The 20,172-nt window shown below is 40.9% G+C and overlaps 2 protein-coding genes and 1 non-coding gene across 3 annotated transcripts; 1 reads left to right on the top strand and 2 right to left on the bottom strand.

The window, feature by feature from the left end:
• The first annotated feature begins 1,557 nt into the window (after positions 1-1,557).
• Positions 1,558-1,630, top strand: trnak-cuu (transfer RNA lysine (anticodon CUU)). Its single transcript has one exon. It is a non-coding gene; the product is annotated as a tRNA-Lys (tRNA).
• A 1,617-nt stretch (positions 1,631-3,247) lies between these two features.
• On the bottom strand, positions 3,248-4,043 carry LOC146618047 (growth arrest and DNA damage-inducible protein GADD45 beta-like). The gene is made up of 4 exons (XM_085371843.1): positions 4,029-4,043; positions 3,791-3,891; positions 3,483-3,696; positions 3,248-3,361 (listed from the first exon to the last, which is right to left on the bottom strand). Exons 2-4 carry the CDS (start codon positions 3,889-3,891, stop codon positions 3,248-3,250), a joined length of 429 nt encoding a protein of 142 aa, XP_085227969.1. The 5' UTR covers positions 4,029-4,043.
• A 1,774-nt stretch (positions 4,044-5,817) lies between these two features.
• On the bottom strand, positions 5,818-6,959 carry LOC146618046 (growth arrest and DNA damage-inducible protein GADD45 gamma-like). The gene is made up of 4 exons (XM_085371910.1): positions 6,943-6,959; positions 6,478-6,579; positions 6,158-6,371; positions 5,818-5,988 (listed from the first exon to the last, which is right to left on the bottom strand). Exons 1-4 carry the CDS (start codon positions 6,957-6,959, stop codon positions 5,818-5,820), a joined length of 504 nt encoding a protein of 167 aa, XP_085228036.1.
• Positions 6,960-20,172: the final 13,213 nt, after the last annotated feature.

Genomic DNA, 20,172 nt, shown 5'->3' with positions numbered 1-20,172 from the left:
TATATATATATACACGAAGGGGATAAATAGAATAAATAGGAATGAAAATAAATAAAAATACAAGTGAATTGCACATTTCAAGTATTGAGTCTATTGCACCGTTGACTATTAACAAAAGTATTGCACAAAAGGTATTGCACAGTGAGGTGAAGAGGCACTACAGCTTAGTTGTTCCCCCCTCCTTTGTCCTCCTGTTTCCCCTCCCTCTCCCCTCCAGAGAGGAGTTAAACAGTCTGATGGCGTGTGGGACAAAGGAGTTTTTAAGTCTGTTAGTTCTTGTCTTGGGGAGAAGCAACCTGTCACTGAACAGACTCTTCTGGTTGTTAATGGCCGTGTGCAGAGGATGCCCAGCATTGTTCATAATGTCCAGCAGTTTTTTTAGTGTCCTTTTCTCTGCCACCTTAGTGGCATATCATCCCCATGCTGCGCCAGGGCATATTGGGAGCTCATCTCTGATCTTTATCATTCAGCTTATTGTCAAATGCTTAGAAACTAAATGAGCAAATGTGCAATAAAACCTGAAGAGATTAATTTTTTACAGAAACATCGTTAACTACAACCCCACAAATCTGATAAATTACAAAAAAAAAAAAGGGAAAAAAGAAAACGAATCACCTTTGTTCACTCATATGTCTACACCAGGATGAAATTCCAGTAGCTGCTGGTACAAAACTGTCAAAGCCTTTTCACATTTTTTTCTTTAAACTGAGGATCTTGCCACTCTTCAATTCTAGATCCTCTGAACTGACGCGATTAGCTTTGTAAACGTAACTATGGTCTTGGAGGTGCTGCAGACAAACCCACATTGTGCACGCGGAGATCACGTTTGATTATTAGTTTGTTTTTTTCGTTTTAACTGCTTTTTCTGCCCCATGTTCACAGGTGGTCCGCCTACGTCTGATTTTTGCTACCTTTGCAGAAGCTAATCATCAGAAGAAGACTGCACGCGTATTTCCTCGTTTTTGCCTTTGTTTACAAGACCTGTGCTGGCAAATGGTATGGGGACAGTAATTAATTTCAGTTCACTTTAATAGGTAATTGCACTACCGAGCATCAGGATGAAAGTAGAAACGTTATAGATTCACACGATTTGAGAGTTGTGTGTTCACAACTTGTGCAGGAATGCGGGAGTGAACCAGGAAAAGAAACAATCGCTCTCACCGGGGGCTAAATCTAAAGCACGGTCCCTTCTCAACAGTTTTTGACCAATCAGATAGACGCGCTTTCTCTTTTATAAATAAAAAGAGAGTGTGTGTAAAATAAAGGAGATGCCTATCAGAGAGTGCCATCTCTGCAATGACTCGTAATTACGCATTGACAGGATGTTCCGGTCCCATTTTACACCGATTCTTAGACCAAGTTACTGACCTGACCTCTATTTCCGTTTTTTCCCCGCATATTTAGCACCAGCGGCAGAAAACTGTGGAAGTTTTCTTTTTACAAACCCATCTTCTTAAGTCATGGTCTTGCAGTCTTGACTTTAGCACGTGAAGAAAGCTCCGGTACACACACACACACACACACATCGAGACGGGTTTATCGTTTTCCTTCTACACCGCCCGGCTAGCTCAGTCGGTAGAGCATGAGACTCTTAATCTCAGGGTCGTGGGTTCGAGCCCCACGTTGGGCGATTCCTGTTTTCTTGGAGCAAGCAACTTCCTCACGTGTGAAGTCTTTGCACGCATCCAAGAGTTAACTCAACCCACTACAACTTCCAAGCTAGGTTCAAGGTTCTTTATTTGTCACATGCGTAGTTATACAAGTATAACACACAGTGAAATAGCCTGACACGCTCCTCGACATGTGCAAAAATGATGGGGGGGTTAGAGGAAGAACATTATATATATAGTATATACACTGGGTGAATGTGCAAATCAAATCAAATCAAATCACTTTTATTGTCACATCACATGTGCAGGCACACTGGCACAGCACATGCGAGTGAAATTCTTGTGTGCGAGCCCCACAAGCAACAGAGATGTGCAAACACAACAACACAACAACACAAACGAGCAAAATACAAGAATGGCCAACCTGAAGTAGTAGTAGCAGCAAGCAGGTGAATTCTGTACATTAATATGAATAGACATCTGACTATTTTACAGGATAGACAATATAAACATATTTAAAATTAAAGGAATTGAAATGTACATTGTGCCTGCATGGGTTTAGAGTGTCTGGAAGAGTCCTGTCTCAGTCAATTATAGATGATGTGAGAGGGCGGGTGTGTGTGTTTAGGGCACGGATGGCTTGGGGATAGAAGCTCCTCTTGAGTCTCTCTGTCCTTGCCCGGATGATGAGGAACCTTCTACCAGATTGCAGAAGTTGGAACAGTTTGTTGCCAGGATGGGACGGGTCCTTCAGTATCTGCTCTGCTCTAGTCCGGCATCTCTAGCAAGACTAGAGCTAAGCAGAAAAGCTAGCAAGACTTATCTGTTCAATCTAGCATTAACAGCTCCATTAATATTCAATTCAATTCAATTTTATTTATATAGCGCCAAATCACAACAAAAGTCGCCTCAAGGCACACACGTACCACATGTTCACAGCATCTAGTAAAGACAGGCGTAATTATGATAATAATGAACTAAAACACAATCAGGAACTTCAGGGTGGATAAAGATAGACAGATATAATTAGTGTTGGAAAAGAAATGACACCGACCTCTCCCACAGTGGAATTGAAGAAAAGGGTATGATGCCTTCATTAACATCGGACAACAGATTTAGACATCAGACAGTAAATTACAAAAATGATGTTTAATCAACATCAACGTGATTTTTTTATACAATATTATGTGAATGAAACACTTTAGATTTATTAGTGAAAAATAAAAAGAGGGGAACGAGTGAAACTGTGTTAGCTGACCACATTCCATCATGTACGAGCAATGTAGGGAATACTGAAGCACATTCTTTCAGTTGATAAACTGCAATTTATTTTGCATGCACTGCTTAACAAAATGATTGCGTTTTAAAACGAAATCGTCCTCAACTGCTCTATTAAATCTGACACGGGTCTGGATGAACCCTCTGCCGGCTGCTGTTCGAGTTTCACGAGCAGTTCCTCGGTTTTCCACCCGTCCACTCAGGTCACATGTCTAGACATTTTCTCACACACCTCTTCGTGGCCTTCAGCTTCCCGTCCTGAACCAGATCAAACTGAACTCCCGATAAAGCAAAACCCCGTTACTCTACTTGGGCCAGTTTCCATTAATTCGAACCGCTCTGCAGCGGTCTAGTTTAGGTCAGCGGTCCTGCAGCTCAAGGTGGGGGAGACACTCGTACCTGTGGCGGCTCTCCTCGCAGAACCTGGCGACCTGCTGAAGAGCCTCGCACTGCAGAATCTGTTCAGAAGTGTTCTGCAAAACAAAGCATGGTTGAATATTTATGTTAACCAGAGTTTATCTAGAAAATAAGTCGGGATCCACACTGGCAAAGTTTGACAAATGCAGTGGAGCAGAATGAGGCGTTTGGACTTACAGTGACCAAGATGCAATGCAGGTCGCGGGATTCGCTTCTGTTGCTGGTTTCCTCTAGCAGCTGAGCGAGCCGCCTCATTCCCGTCACTCGCAGGATGTCGAGGTAATTGTCGTAGCAGAAAGCCTGCAGCAGTTTGAAGTGAATCTGCAGCGCAGCGTCATCTTCATCCTCCTCATCAAGGGCCAGCACACACAGCACCGCGCCATCCGGGTATCTGCGGGTAGGACAGGAGAATAATAAACCCCACATAGCGTCAAAATCACTATTATTCTGACAGTACAAATGAATTGCTTTACATTAATACTTACTCATTCAGGAATTTTGCAGACTCATAAACTCCCACAGTCAGACAGTTCTGATGATGAGCTGTGACCAATACATGTTCCAAAGTCTGGCTGATGGTCTCCATCTACAGAAACACGAAGGAAAGTAAGTATAATACAGGCTCTAAACAAGGGCATAAAAGCTTATCAAAGTGCACTGTAGCCGGATTCAAAATGTAACTTGTGTCAGTGCGTAATTACGCACCAAACATGCCTATCTTACCTTTTTCTGTGTGCTGCTGGATTCCAGAGAAGAAGAAGAAGTAGTCGGAGACAAGTCGGTGGTCATTGAGCAATGACGAATCTCTGTCTCTTCAGGTCAAAACTTTCATACCTGCTCTGGGACGTCACACCTTACCACTCCCTCTGTTACTGGCCAGCTGTACCCCCCGTCCCTTTTCAAACTTCGCTCCCTGTCTCCCTCCTCTTCTTTCTGCACACAAGTTTGTTTGCTTAAATCCTTCTCGTTAAAAAATAATAATTAAACTTTGGAGAAGATGATTTTAGCATAGGGATAACCTCTCAAGATAAGGCTGTATATTAGCTTTGTTTTTTATGGATGAGCCACTGCAAGAAGAGGCACGCAAAAATATTCAAAATAATATTCTGATATCTATATTTCAAATGTATGTGCAGCGTCTCTGTTCCTGTCATGCTTCACATCACGCATGTTTGACAAACATGACTGGAAGCGCCCTCTCCCTCTTTGATCAAGTCACGTAGACCTGGAATGGACCTTTTGGAGATGCGCACAGTGAGTGGGTTTAAACGGGTTCTGCTCTTTTGTTTGGTGAATTCGAAAAGTGTTCCGGTGGACGCGTGAAGGGCTCGCAGAGATTAAGGTGAAAACAATGCAGAAAGCTGTGAGCTGTAGCTGATAGCTGGTTGAAAGTGCATTGATTGTTTCTTTAGGCTGATTCACTCAAACATTAAGGACATCATGTGTTCACTGTCCCTGCAGGGATAAGACCCCCAGAAATATCTGGGCTCTGTACTCAATCTCTGGACTGTGTATTTAGATAAGATTTATGATTTTAAATCTCTGCAGTTTCTTTCACTTGTAAGTATTTATCTTCATATTCAGTGTTTATTACATTAATACGTTAATATCAGATAAAATTACAAGATCAATTAAGTGAAGGAATCCAGTTTACACAAGATGTGGGGGCATTTTATGTTAGTTTATGTCAGTCTTTGAGTGATTTTGGGGTTTTCTGAAAACACCTCCAGGAAATGTTTCAGTTGAATCATGGCTATTGTGTTTAATGAATGAGAACATTAAACTTGATGAAGCCCCTAATAAGGTCTCGTGCGGAAAACACCTGATTGATTAAAGACTTAATCAGTGGCGCTGATAAGGTGAAGCTGTGAAATTTACTAACAGGGTCGCTGTTACAGGCATGCACCCGAAATGCGTCCACAGTCTTTTTTTTTTTTTTGTTCAGTTTCAGTTTGCTCGTTATGAGGGGATGTGGGTTTGTCTGTCTCTGTCGGCAGAGAAAGTGTGCGATAGTTAGACAAAGGTGACAAAAAAAACTTAGTGCCAATAAAAATTCCAAGATCACATGAAAACTAAAACTAAAGATTTTCTTAAAACATTTATTTTAGTTACATTTGCAAGCAGAGAATAGCCCGAAGTCTGTTTGGTTTAATTATTTTTTGTCATCTGGCCTTGAAGCATTTTGTTGTCGTGAAATTTCTGTACAGCACTGACAATGAAATGAAACAGCGAGATGATAAACTTTATTTGGCTTTAGTTTTATTTTAATTTTTGTTTTTCTCTTATTTTTCATCAAGACAGCCCCAGGACGCTTTGGCGCATCCGTTTCATTGGCAGAGATATGACTTTGTGCAGTTTTCGCTTTAAGAGGCAGTAAATCCCTCGTTTTAAAAATAATACATTGAAAGTTTGAAACTGAGGATTTCACCTTTACCCCATTTTTTTTCTCTTTGCAACTTTAGAACGTGGATTCAGAAACAACGAACACGCTGAAGAATTAAATCCTTCACTTTTATTTACAGCAACGACAACAACAACAACAACAACTGCGGCTTGGGTAGAGATAAGAACAAACGTAGTAACAAGAAAGGCAATGCACCGACGAGTCCCTCCGTCGGCTTTCTTCGCAGAAGCTGCTGAGGATCTGCAGGGCCTGGCGTGGAAGCGGCTTCACTGGAGGGACCTGCGAAACACAGCGAGGAAGGACGGTGAAACTCCTGGAAAACACATCACTTTGCTTCTTATTCGAAGTAGCCTATCATGAAGCCAAGTGTACAAATTACAACGATTTTAATAGAGATAATCGGCAAACATGTTAACTGCGCAGCAGCACAAATGGAAATTTGGCTTACAGTGACCAGAATGCAGTGCAGGTCCCGCGAGGCCTCGTTGCCGTTGATGTCATCCATGTTCACCAGCTCTGCCAGCCGTCTCGTGTCTGTCGAACACATGATGCTGACGTTCTTCTTGTAGCACATATCCTTTAGCTGGATTAGATTCATCTGTAACATAATGTCACCCTCTGTTTCGCTGGCAAGGACGCACAGGACGACTCTGTGCGGGTTTCTGCGGGAAACAGGACGACATTAATGTCACCATTGCCACGTTGTTCCACTATTAGATCAATTACTGCATTTGAACTATATTTAAACGTAAAAATTAAAATACTAACGCTTTCATGTATTTGTAGGACTCAATTACACCGATTCTGAGGCAGTTCTGGTGATAAGCTTCCACGAGCAGCTCCTCCAAAGCCTGACCCACCATCTTGATCCTACAGATACGCAGACGGTTAGAAATGCGCACAAACTAAGACAAAACAGCCCCAAAGTCAACAAATAACCCCAAACAATGAGAATACACCCTAACCCATGACTCAACATTAGAAACTGCTATAAAAACCCGAAACTGGGATGAAATTTGAGCAAACTTACAATGTATCGTGTAGCAGGGGTGCGTAATTACGCACCACTGAGATACAATGTAAGTTTTAATTTGGAAAATTGAGACTTACAAAATCAAGTTAGCGTAAACAAATATAGTGATTAAAGAAATCAAATCCTTTTTCAGACACCGCAGAATGTTTCACTGAACTGAAACACAAGCAAACTGTGGAACCCCCCCCGTGAAGTCTTACATCCACTGTTCGGTCATCTTGGATGTAGCAAAAGTGCAGAGATCCAAAGCAGGAGCAGAGTGTATGTCTTTAAGAGAAACTGAGCCCAGTGGATCAGGTCCTTCATTTATACTCAGGTGGGGTGGGTTGGCCCACCTGAACACAGCAGGCGGTTTGAAGGTAGACAGTTTTAAATGGTTTTAAAAATGTATTTGCAAGTCACGTGTGCGAATGCTTGGTACAAAATTCAAAAGTCCGAAACAGAAAATGTCTTCTTTAAACGGGAAGAAATGTATAATTACACTTTTTTGGACGGGAGGTTCTGACACTGTTATACAGCTATAATCATGTGTAATTACCTGACCTTACTTGACCGAAGCAAACTTTTAGACCAGGCACCCAGCCCACGATTATTCTAATATTTATCGACAATTGGAAATTAAAAAGTAAAATAAAAACTTTAATTGAGGTCAAACAAACATGTCTGTGCGTCCCCCTTACCCCCTCGTCTCCTACAGACTTGAACTGAACTTCGTACAGCAACACCAGGTCTCGGACCCCTACCCCCACCCTGCCGGTGGTGGGGTGTAACTGGGACAGAGAACCTTGCTCTCTGCATTGTCTCTGCAGATCTCATTTCCCCCTAAATAATTTAGACACTGCCTTAATATGAAGTGTGTAGGAAATTAAACTCGAAATTGAAGATCAGCAGTTTCCGTAAATGCGTGTTGATTAGTCTTTGGAATTGTGAGATGAACATATGTATAATTCAATAAAAGAGTGTTTCATTTCTTTCTCTTTTGTTGTGCATTTGTGGACTTCCTGAGGTTTTTAAATGGGTTGGGGTTTCCTGGATTCAACTTCATGATTTACAATGATATAAATAAAACACCCCAAGAGAAAGAAAAAAAAACCTGTTATGTTTAACATCATGTTTAAACATTTCCGTTAGGAGAATTAATCAAATCTTACAAGTATCAATATTTAGACTTCCAGAGAGCAATGTAAAACACTTCCGTTTTAAAATAAAACATTTTATTTGTCATATTTCTAAAAACAAAACAAAAACAAAAAAACAACTTGCAATTTTTAGAATGCACGGAAAATAAAATTTTATTGCTCTTATTTATTTTAAATTTTCTTAACAGGTTAATTGCTACTGGGGTCAGAAAGATCCTTCTACAGGTTAAATAATAATTCATACATTACATTTGTTATAGAAATTCTGTATGTATAAACATAAAAAAACAAAACAAAAGCTAAAATGAAACAAATGTTCCCCCTGACCCTGAACAGCGCAAACACCGACAGTGTACCTCAAAGCAAATATGAAACTTAATTTGTCACGGCTCTTTCAGTACCAAATTCAGCTGAACGACTGTTTTCACACTGAAACACACTCCACCCACTTATTAACGTTTCTTTTATTTTATATTTTCTGTATATAACTTGTGCATGTCCTTTTGTGTAGATACATTCCCTGTGCAGGTACCTCTTAAACGTATTTTATCTTTATTAATCTAATTGTCTTATCCGAAAAATCTGAATGCAAAAACCTAAAAGCTGCAGAGAGACGCCAAACAGTGACAATAAAGATCTATCTGTAAGACAGATAATAAAACAGGTTGGAAAGTGCCAGACTGACTCACTGTTACAGGGATTCACCTGAGAGAACCTGTGGTAGGACTCGACTTAAGCGGTCAAAGAAGTGCAGGAGACTGATGCTGTCCAGTAGTGATGGCCCGCTTGAAGCTGGCGCTCCGGAGCGTGTGTCGAAAAAAACAACACACTGGTTCAGAAGCACTGTGTCGAGGCTTGCTTCGTTTGGCAAAAGTCACGTGACCAGTGACGTCCGAAGCTTCATTACGCACGTAACTGCTTCGGTACCTGATTTAAACGGATATAAGGAAGTGAATCATCCACGGGATTCGTGGAGTGTGTTGATGGTGACAGATAGCGAAGAGGTGATCATTCCACTGACAGATATGGAGCCAGCGAGGAAGAGAGGACGTTCTGGCGTGTGGGAATATTTTGAGTTGATTTTGCTCAATTCATTTTATCTGCCGAAGTGAAAAACCTGAAATGTCCAAAATCATGTTTTCATAATGTAAATATCATTACAGCATATGACTTCAGGAACACTTCCATGTGAATTAAAGCTAATGAAGACTACAACAATGTATTTGACACTATACGTACATGACATTGCTACAGTTTAGAAAATCATTTTGTTTATTGTTTTTAGGTGATAGTCTGCAGGACCCAGGAATACCTGCATATCTACCAGCTTGCAGTGTAGTTCCTGCACTCCACAGCCTCTTCTGTTCCATGCAAGTGGATTTTCTCCAGGGCAGGAGAAACTATTTCTAAGAAAAGAAACAGACTCAGCCAGCGCACAGTAACACTAATCCTCTTTTTAAATGTAAATTACAAAAGGGCTACCTTACATTGATCATGTTTTTACTTTGCAAGTTCTTGATTAGGGGTGGGTTTTGACTATGCTTTTCTGATTACAATCCATGCTAAATTGAATAAAGTGATATTGATTCATTAAAATCCCGTGTCGATTTGTAAATTAACGTTATCATGCCTGAAACGCCAGCATCTCAGGTTAAACCTCACAACATGTCGTCAAACACCATGCAGCTAAAACAGTAACTGGGAGCAGGTTTACGGATTCTGCATACAAACGTGAACACAGAGCGCGGACCCGACGCGTCAGAGTCAGATTTTGGTGCGTCGTCGGGTCCGCGCTGTGTTTGCCTCTTTTTCTTCGCTGGCTTCTGCAGCTGCAGGTTTCATAACTCTCTGTTTACATCTCTAATTAAGTCTCACATGTGTCAGCTTTCTTTTAATAGATACGAAATTATGGATATATACTGTTAAATGATCAGACTTGTAATATTTCTGACTGAGGCAAAACTTTCCAGATTCCAATCAAATTGAATCGGATCCTGTATCGAATCAAAATGATTCTACAAATCAGTGACGATGCAGCCGTACTCAGCTTCCTAAGCATTTTCCCTTTCCAGTTCACAATCAATCCCACCCCTAGGTCAAAAATATGTATAGGACAATTGGCCTAATCTAATATTTTGTATGAACCTGTCCAGCTGTCCAGTGATTAAATGACAAGTAGATGGAGGCAGGACTTCACAGCAGGGGCATACTCCATAATGTGCTGTGCATTCTCATATGTATATTATATATATTGCTCACTTATTGTATTTACCAACATCAAGGAGTTATGAGCAGAGAAAGGCCACCATAGTGCATGTTTAAATAGGGAAAGTTTATTGATCAAAATGTATTACGCAAATACGCATTACATTTTTTTCAGCCCCCCAATCGAGAAAACAAAACCAATTACATGTTCAAAGCAACGGAACGGTGGCCCAATATCAGAGAGAACTTCGAGTAATGAACCGTTTTTCAATACAAGCTTCAGTGCTTCGGAAAGCTTCGTGGCACTGAAGCTTGTATTGAAAAACGGTTCATTACTCGAAGCTTTTCAACACAGTCCTCTCCGGTGACATCTGGTGGTGAAAATTTTGAAGAGCAGCTTGAATCTGCAAAATAAAACGGACTGCTCAATCATCACTGCTCACTCAAGAGTGGAGTTCTCTCTGATATTGGGCCACCGTTCCGTTGCTTTGAACATGTAATTGGTTTTGTTTTCTCGATTGGGGGGCTGAAAAAAATGTAATGCGTATTTGCGTAATACATTTTGATCAATAAACTTTCCCTATTTAAACATGCACTATGGTGGCCTTTCTCTGCTCATAACTCCTTGATGTTGGTAAATACAATAAGTGAGCAATATATATAATATACATATGAGAATGCACAGCACATTATGGAGTATGCCCCTGCTGTGAAGTCCTGCCTCCATCTACTTGTCATTTAATCACTGGACAGCTGGACAGGTTCATACAAAATATTAGATGAGGCCAATTGTCCTATACATATTTTTGACCTAGGGGTGGGATTGATTGTGAACTGGAAAGGGAAAATGCTTAGGGAGCTGAGTACGGCTGCATCGTCACTGATTTGTAGAATCATTTTTGATTCGATACAGGATCCGATTCAATTTGATTGGAATCTGGAAAGTTTTGCCTCAGTCAGAAATATTACAATTCTGATCATTTAACAGTATATATCCATAATTTCGTATCTATTAAAAGAAAGCTGACACATGTGAGACTTAATTAGAGATGTAAACAGAGAGTTATGAAACCTGCAGCTGCAGAAGCCAGCGAAAAAAAAGAGGCAAACACAGCGCGGACCCGCCGACACATCAAAATCTGATTCTGACGCGTCGGGTCCGCGCTCTGTGTTCACGTTTGTATGCAGAATCCGTAAACCTGCTCCCAGTTACTGTTTTAGCTGCATGGTGTTTGACGACATGTTGTGAGGTTTAACCTGAGATGCTGGCGTTTCAGGCATAATAACGTTAATTTACAAATCGACACGGGATTTTAATGAATCAATATCACTTTATTCAATTTAGCATGGATTGTAATCAGAAAAGCATAGTCAAAACCCACCCCTAATCAAGAACTTGCAAAGTAAAAACATGATCAATGTAAGGTAGCCCTTTTGTTATTTACATTTAAAAAGAGGATTAGTGTTACTGTGCGCTGGCTGAGTCTGTTTCTTTTCTTAGAAATAGTTTCTCCTGCCCTGGAGAAAATCCACTTGCATGGAACAGAAGAGGCTGTGGAGTGCAGGAACTACACTGCAAGCTGGTAGATATGCAGGTATTCCTGGGTCCTGCAGACTATCACCTAAAAACAATAAACAAAATGATTTTCTAAACTGTAGCAATGTAATGTACGTATAGTGTCAAATACATTTTTGTAGTCTTCATTATCTTTAATTCACATGGAAGTGTTCCTGAAGTCATATGCTGTAATGATATTTACATTATGAAAACATGATTTTGGACATTTCAAGTTTTTCACTTCGGCAGATAAAAAGAATTGAGCAAAATCAACTCAAAATATTCCCACACGCCAGAACGTCCTCTCTTCCTCGCTGGCTCCATATCTGTCAGTGGAATGATCACCTCTTCGCTATCTGTCACCATCAACACATTCCACGAATCCACGAATCCCTTGGATGATTCACTTCCTTATATCCGTTTAAATCAGGTACCGAAGCAGTTACGTGCGTAATGAAGCTTCGGACGTCACTGGTCACGTGACTTTTGCCAAACGAAGCAAGCCTCGACACAGTGCTTCTGAACCAGTGTGTTGTTTTTTTCGACACACGCTCCGGAGCGCCAGCTTCAAGCGGGCCATCACTACCAGAAGGTATAAAGCAGGAAGTAAAACTACATTTCCTCCTTTTGTTTTTGCAAGACAGGTAGGTAAGGTAAGTTCTAAACAATACAAATTAACAGTTGAAATAAAGAACATGTTAACTTAACAAACTTGTAGGAATTGATTTAAACCAAGATGTTATATTATATAATCTGTAAAAGTGCAGAACATAAACAAACCCGGGATAGTAGATGTTTGCCTATTGCTGATTACATGTGAAATATGGTTAACTAAGAATATAGACAAATGGTCTTCTCACCCACTTTGTCACAGAACCATCAATGGGGCCTTGGAGCCAGACGACTCCTCTGGGTTTTGTCTCTGCCTGTAAATGTCTGATAGTTACATATGGGCGACCAGTAGTGGTTTTTGATAGGGGCGACACGGGGCGGCATCACGGGCATCGGCAAAAAAAAAAAAATTGCTGGTACTCATGCTGCCCCGACATCAGCCAGGGCATATTGGGAATGGCAGAGGTAGGGCTGGGCCATATTATACCGTTCACGGTAATACCGGTATAATGTTAGGCAACGATAGGAAAAAGAAATATCGCGATAGAATATGAGTAAAACGCGCATGCGCAGTGCCTTTGTTTTCATACGCACATGGCCGATTGTTGAGTGAAACAAATGAACCAGAATTGGTTTGTAAAAATGGTGCAACTTCAGTGATGTGGAACTGGTTTGGTGTTTGTCCGTCAGATACATGACAAAGCACATTTTTTTGCAGAACATGCAAGCGGCCGTCGTTATTGTCGGAAGATGCTCTTAAATCTGGGAGTAATCTGGGTCCTAAACTCCATATACTTCAGGTCAAATGAACACTGCAACATCACTGAGAGTTAAAAACTGTCTAAATTCTTTCATCTTTAATAAAACGATCAGCATTGCTGCTTTACCAGGTGTAACTATGAAGTTTAACTTCCAGGCATCCATGAAAACAAAATTTATTACATTTAACGAGTTAGAAGTTAGCAGGAAGCTAGCGGAAGCTAGCGGAAGTTAGCTCGCTAGTTTCGCTAGCATGTTCTGACTGAGAGACAGAGATTTCTGAAAAAAATCAAACGTACAGCTCTGCTATCACTTCCAACATAAATGAAGACAGGAAACTAAACAGCAGTGACGTTTATAGGGTTACTGAAGTTGGGCTAGCTGGTATATAATGATGTGCTACGTGATCGCTAGCAACACAGCTATGTTAGCATAATATAAACAGTGAAGCTGGAGGACGAACACTAACACTTTTCCACTTAAAAAAGTTAACGTTAAGGTTTCTGATAGTTAGAGACAAATGCAATCGCATGGCAGGATGCTGTAAACGGACCAAACTTCAGTCAGAAGAACAACTGAGATAATCCATCCACAATACGAGGTTAGTCAGTAATATACTGCAACAACATGGGAATAGAGAAGCTGCCAGAGAATTCAACATTAATGAATCAATGGTACAGAAGTGGAGGAAGCAAGAAGAATGAGTTTAATAAAGTTTGATTTATCTGACTGCTTTGTTTCGCTTAATGTGCCTTATAATCCTGTGCACCTTATGGTCCGAAAAATGCGTACTGCACACTGCAGTTTAATGTTGCAAAGCACCTCTTTTTAACTTCAGTGGATATTATACATGGTTATGCTCAGGATATGTCAGCCCATTTCTACTGGAAATGCCTTTTGGTTAAACTTTCAGCAAGGAATTTGCATTTGCACTGTTACATTTTTATAAAGCTTTAATGTACATAAAAACCAGCTTCTTGTTTAAGTGAAAATAAATGGAAGGTTGTGTTTTTGTGATCAATCAATCAATAAATGGAAGGTTGTGTTTTTGCGCTAGTAATGTTGTGGAGTTGTATTTTGTCTCGCCACAATTATATCGTCAGTTATATCGTTATCGCAAATTTTCAAATATATATCGTGATAAATATTTTTGGCCATATCGCCCTGCTCTAGGCAGAGGCACCGATCGGTTTTCTATCGCCCATTTGCTGGGAGTAAGGGCGCCCTCTGTTTGCGAGGTGCGCCTGCTGGGACGGGGACTCAGTGCAGGCTGGTTGTCGTTGAACTCTCTGGGTGTAGCCATAGCGCAGCTTGTATACCATCCGGCTCGAAGGACCACTTGTAGAATATATATTGGAAGTGCTGGGTATACAAGTCTGGCCTAAGTCTTCGGTCAGAAAGACTGCAGCAGTCCAGGAGTTTAGTTCACCGTCTTTAATGAAGCTTCACAGAAGAACTGGTTACAGCAGGGCTTGCCAGGATAAATCCAACTATGATACAGCCAGATATGCACTTATAATCGTGGCAGATGCACTATAGGTGACTATAGGCATGGTTGTCTGGAAACAGAAACTGGTAATACTATAATTAGCAGGGTCAAAGATAACTAAGCAACAATCAGAGCACATCATCTACTCAGACACAGCAATATTTTACAATGTCCACAAGGGGTCGCCGTAAGACCAGAAGTTGGCTAAATAGCACATATCTTCCCAGTTGCTAGTACTAAGGCAAGCATGTGGCAAGCTAACAACAGTTAAACTAAACGATAAACAGAAAAATCCTTTAACCGCGGGATATAGTCATTGGGGGAGATTCTGGCCACTGGTATTAACTTAGTGCTAATTAATTAAATAAACCTACTAACGTGGTAGCAGTGTACTGAGGCATAACTTTAGCTTAAACATACACAAACGACTATAACTATTATCATACCAGTTAACCTGTCAAAGGTAATAACACTTACAGTCTCATTAACGCACACGGAATCACATAAACTGATACCACTGCCATGCTCTGCTGCTGCTTTTCGTCTCTCACTCTCCCTCTGCGTGATGCGCACATGATCACTGATGCCCTCATTTGGGTGCGCTTGATTCTTGGCTCTAGACATCCTGAGGCCGAGTCAGCAGGGAATTTGCACAGTCATTTTGCGGAAAACTGCGGAAAACTACATTTTCCGCAAAAATGACGTCACTTCCGGTTTCGGGCAGGTCATGGTGGACATGCGATAGTTCGCGCTGATGGACGTAGAAAGTGTTACAAACAGCTGATCAGATCGGCAAAGAGTGTTTCTGGAATATTATGTTTTTGTTGCTGCAAGTGCTTTTTATGCAGTTTTTGCAAAGCTATATGTGGAAGGAAACTGTGACCTAGGACAAGCTGATGGCATAAGACGTAAGAACAACTCCTCCGGTTTCATATGCAAAAAAAAATTATTGCGCTAGCTTTTTAAAACTATTTAAAAATAGTTATGCAAAACAGAGCATGCCGCTTCGACCGGCTTTAAAGGGTTAAACATTAAATTAGGAACATTTTAACATGATTAAACAATGAAATTACCTATAAACAAGGTCAATGCGGCAATATGAATAATAATACTTAAATTTACAGAAATATACAGTTAACCGTTGGTTTAAATAATAATAATGGATTGCATTTATATAGCACTTTTCGAGACCCTCAAAGTACTTTACAATTCCACTAATCATTCACTCTCACATTCATACACTGGTGGAGGCAGCTACGGTTGTAGCCACAGCTGCCCTGGGGCAGACTGACAGAAGCGAGGCTGCCATATCGCACCATCGGCCCCTCTGGCCATCACCGGTAGGTGAAGTGTCTTGCCCAAGGACACAAGGACCGAGAGTGTCCGAGTCGGGGCTCGAACTGGTAACCTTCTGATCACAAGGCAAACTGCCAACTCTTGAGCCACGATCGTCCTAAATAACATTATTTGATGTAAAAAAAAAAAAGTTTATCAGAATCATTTTATATATTTTTCCATAGCATTACATTTGAATTTAACAGTTCAATCTTTCAAATAACGGACAAATATTTGTGAAATTATGATACATTTGTGAATGTATTTTAACAATCTAAATATGCATATGTACAGACAGATACATTTAACAAACAAGAAAATGATGTTTTATTACATTTACAGTGATTTTATGTTATTTTACATTTGAAATGTAAAATCACAGTCTATGTAAATTTAATAATATTCTAGAAAAACAGTACAAAACCGTAAAATACTTTTATATTACAATTTTTTTTACAGTGTAGCTCGTACTGAATATCGACCCACGGAAATGCACACGATAAAAAGAAAGCATTAAACTTAAACATGTCTGGACGCATGCTCAGTCGTCCAGGTCAGGTCAAGTCGATTCTGTTCATCTGGACATGGCGTTTTCGGTGGGAGAAACATTTCGTCACTCATCCAGGTGACTTCTTCAGTCTCGGCTGACTGCAGGTTTCCCCAAATGAAAACGCTACTTTGCAGATGGACAGAATCACTTCATTTGTTCCTGTAAATATTTGTTTGGTTGTGTTTTTAAAGAAAGATGGACACAAAGCCCAGTTTGGGGAGCAATCACCCTTTGTACTTTATATACATACTTAAAAAAGAAAATCTGTTAGTCCCAGAAATGAATCTGCCTTAGGAGAGGGCATCGACTCCTTTGTATCATTATTACAAATATTTAGTTTTATTTTGTTTTTCTTTTGTTTATTTGTTTTATTTTTCCACCTCTGCTTCTCCCACAAAATGCTATCTTTCTGCCCAAGCTCGACTCAGTCCTGGCCGCTCGTTATGGAAGCTATAACGGGACACTCCCGGGTTCTTTCCATGTGGAAAGCTTCTCATTTGTTCCTTATGAGGCCTATTAGCAACCATTCAACCTGTTTTAAAAACCAAAATGAGGACCTGATAAAAGAACACGTGCTTTATCATTACCAGAACCGATTAGCTTAACAAAAAAAGAGGTGAGGAGCAGGAGCATCGGACTTTAGGGCTAAAAGTACTTAGACAAAAAAGATATAATAATCCGGTTTGGAAGATGTAGAAACATTCGCTTTCTTTTGAATATAACGCAACGTAGAATACGGGGAAAAAAGTGGAAAGAGACCAGAGGAAAAAGGTATATTGTATTTTGAAGCGGAACTGTTCCTTTAAATAACTTCAAGATCCAGTTACACACGTAGACCCAATGCGTTTAAAGCTGCAATTATACATTATAATCGTAAGTACAGCTAAAATGTCCCATTCGTGTCATCAAGAATTCAACAACTGAGACATCTTCTATGCAGTTGGTTTGTGAAATTGGCTTAAATTCACCCTAATAGTGTGAACTTTTGTACAACCCCAACTTTTATCTTAGTGAGTCAGTGTGGTAACCAGTCTGCTCTAAGCCCTGCAGAAGAAGAAGAACAAAGGAGGATAGGGTCCTACAGTGCAGCACCTGGACTCTCATCACCAACATGCAGACTTCGCTAGAAGAACAGGAAGTTTGAACCCAAAACCCTCTTGCAGTAAGTCGACAGTGCTAACCATTACAACAGTCTCAGGGCAAATGCTTGGTTTTCTTAGGCCACCATATTAAAACATTTTGGTGAAACACTACCATCTAGTGGTGAGGTCTTTTTTTGGTTACATTTGGCAAATTGCAAGATCTTATTTGCTGAGAACTTCATTGAAGTTTACTTGTATTTGAACCACCCTCACGTGCCAGTGTATTTTATCACTTATATCATCAGTTGATCATACAATATTCTGTGGCTATGCTCTTGATAGAGATATTTTTTATTTTGTTTTGTTTTGTTTGGATCAGTCTGCAACAATGTCACAAAAAAGAGAGAATCCCGAAACAGGATGAAGACCAGGGTAAAGATCCATTTCAAGTCCATTTTTTTCAGCAGTTACCCAGAGCTAATGACCATGGGTAATGGTTGGCATGTAGACTAGTAGATCGATACTTAAATGTCTTTGCTTGGGACAGCCCCAACTCAGGGGAAGCAGTCTGCAGTGTAACAGCAGAGAACCCTGCTAACGTAATGGATCAAACTATTTCTTCCAGCTATTCCAGCTGTCACAGAGTGGGAAGCAGGGTAAACCCTGGACAGGTTGCTAGCACATCGTTGAGTGTGTTAGCCCTAGAGCAGCGGACCCCAACCTTTTTTGTGCCACGGACCTGTTTATGCCCGACAATATTTTCACAATAAAACTAGTACCGGTACCGAAAAAAAGATTTATTCATAACACATTTCAAAAGATCCAGGAAAACAGAGTTAACGATAAAAACAATAACAAAATAACGCTGAAAACCGATAAAAACCCTGAAAACCATACATTTCACACCTGAGCCTCAACTCTCGCAGCCCGGTACCAAACGACTCACAGACCGGTACCGGTCCGAGGACTGGGGGTTGGGGACCGCTGTCCTAGAGGATCGTTAGGGGTTGTATTAATATGGGACAGTGTGTCCATTTTTACAAGTTGTCTTGTGTAGGGATGGGTACCGGTATCATGGCACCGGTTCTGACATAAACTGTAGTAACCAGACCGAAAAGCAGCGCACATTTCGGTGCTTTATTTTGGTGCTTTTTTTTTTTCTTGAGTTGTGATACACTTTGGATTCTAGCCAATCATTTTACGTTTCCAAGGATAGTAGGCGGGCCCAGGTACGTACGTTCTTTTAGAGCAGAGCTACAGATTAAATATGCCCAAGGCGAAGCGGTCAAAGTCTGGCTGTACTTCACAGCAAAAGATGCAAACTCAGCAGCAACAAGTGCTTTAAGCTGATACTGTGATACTGTCAAAGGAGGTAACACCTCGAATCCGATGAAACACCTGGTGTTTTTTTTAAAAGCCGAGAAATGCACCGTATTTGATCCGAGCACATCTGCTGCGGGTGTGGTGCCTGTTATCGGACCGGAGTTAGCAACATCCCCCAAGAACCCAAAGAGGAGAGTCCTGCCCCCTAGCCCTGCCAGTGTAGCAGAAATGATGAGGATGATGATGCAGCAGCAGCAGCCGTTCTTCTCTTCATGTTGTTCATGTGTAATTTACGTTGAGTAGGCTAAATGGTAAATGGCCTGCATTTGTATAGCGCTTTTCTAGTCCCTAAGGACCCCAAAGCGCTTCACACTACATTCAGTCATCTACCCATTCACACACTGGTGATGGCAGCTACATTGTAGCCACAGCTGCCCTGGGGCGCACTGACAGAGGCGAGGCTGCCGGACACTGGCGCCACCAGTGGGCAAACACAGGGTTAGTATCTTGCCTGGCATGCAGCCAGGAGGCAGCCTGGGATCGAACCACCGACCTTCTGATTAATGGCTGACCTGCTCTGCCACCTGAGCTACAGCCAGCCATATGTTATTACATTAATGCATGTAAGGTGAACTAGCAAACACCGTCGTAGTTGCATTCGGCTGTCTTCTTGTTTGATTGAGTGATGCCATATATGCCCTATAGCTGCAGAAAAGGCTAACATTGTTATCTTTTTACAAAATAAAGACAGCTAAAACTGAGAGGTTTTAGGACAAAGTTTGTGTTTTCCATTGTGTAAGCACCGGTTCCAACCAAAAGAGGTATGTTGTATCAATGGAAAAGGCTGACTTGGTTATCATTTTGCAGAAAAAGGTTTTTATTTTTAGAAGTCTCTAAGAGGTTTTTGGACAAAGTTTGTGTTCTCCATTCTTTAAGCACCGGTTCGAGCACCGTTTAAGCACCGGTGCCATTTCAAAAGTACCGGTTTGGCGCCGGTATCGGATAAAACCTAAACGATACCCATCCCTAGTCTTGTGCTCCTTAAACAAAAAACAGAAGAGATGTTTGTGTTCCTGGGACAAAATGGGGTATGTTTTCTTTTGTAGCTGATTTGCAACCATCAGTGCATGGCGTCCAGTGGCTTGGGTCACTCCATTATTCCTTCCGGGAGGTACAACAAATATTCAGTTGTTCCACTGTCATCAGCTTCATACATGTATTGTTATGTAAAATGCTTTTTTTGGTATACTTTTTTAATCCCCTGTATTAAATTACTACTACTAAAGTACTAAATTACTCTCTGCATTTGACCCATTCACTCAGTGAAGCAGTGGGCAGCCACCAATCAAGTGGCCGGAGAGCAGTGTGTAGGGACGGC

Source organism: Diplotaxodon limnothrissa, linkage group LG15, assembly GCF_057381915.1.
Source record: "Diplotaxodon limnothrissa isolate DT_005_m linkage group LG15, D_limnothrissa_male_GT1.1, whole genome shotgun sequence".
In the NCBI taxonomy this organism is placed as follows: domain Eukaryota; kingdom Metazoa; phylum Chordata; class Actinopteri; order Cichliformes; family Cichlidae; genus Diplotaxodon; species Diplotaxodon limnothrissa.
This window is presented reverse-complemented; position numbering and strand designations above follow the sequence as displayed.

Coding starts and splice junctions, on each gene's coding strand:
- LOC146618046 (XM_085371910.1), bottom strand. Junction 6,372..6,477: donor TCCTACAAATACATGAAAGC/GTTAGTATTTTA, acceptor TGTTTCCCGCAG/AAACCCGCACAGAGTCGTCC. Junction 5,989..6,157: donor TGCACTGCATTCTGGTCACT/GTAAGCCAAATT, acceptor TGTGTTTCGCAG/GTCCCTCCAGTGAAGCCGCT.
- LOC146618047 (XM_085371843.1), bottom strand. CDS start 3,891: ATGGAGACCATCAGCCAGACTTTGGAACATGTATTGGTCACAGCTCAT. Junction 3,697..3,790: donor TCTGCAAAATTCCTGAATGA/GTAAGTATTAAT, acceptor TCCTACCCGCAG/ATACCCGGATGGCGCGGTGC. Junction 3,362..3,482: donor TGCATTGCATCTTGGTCACT/GTAAGTCCAAAC, acceptor TTTGTTTTGCAG/AACACTTCTGAACAGATTCT.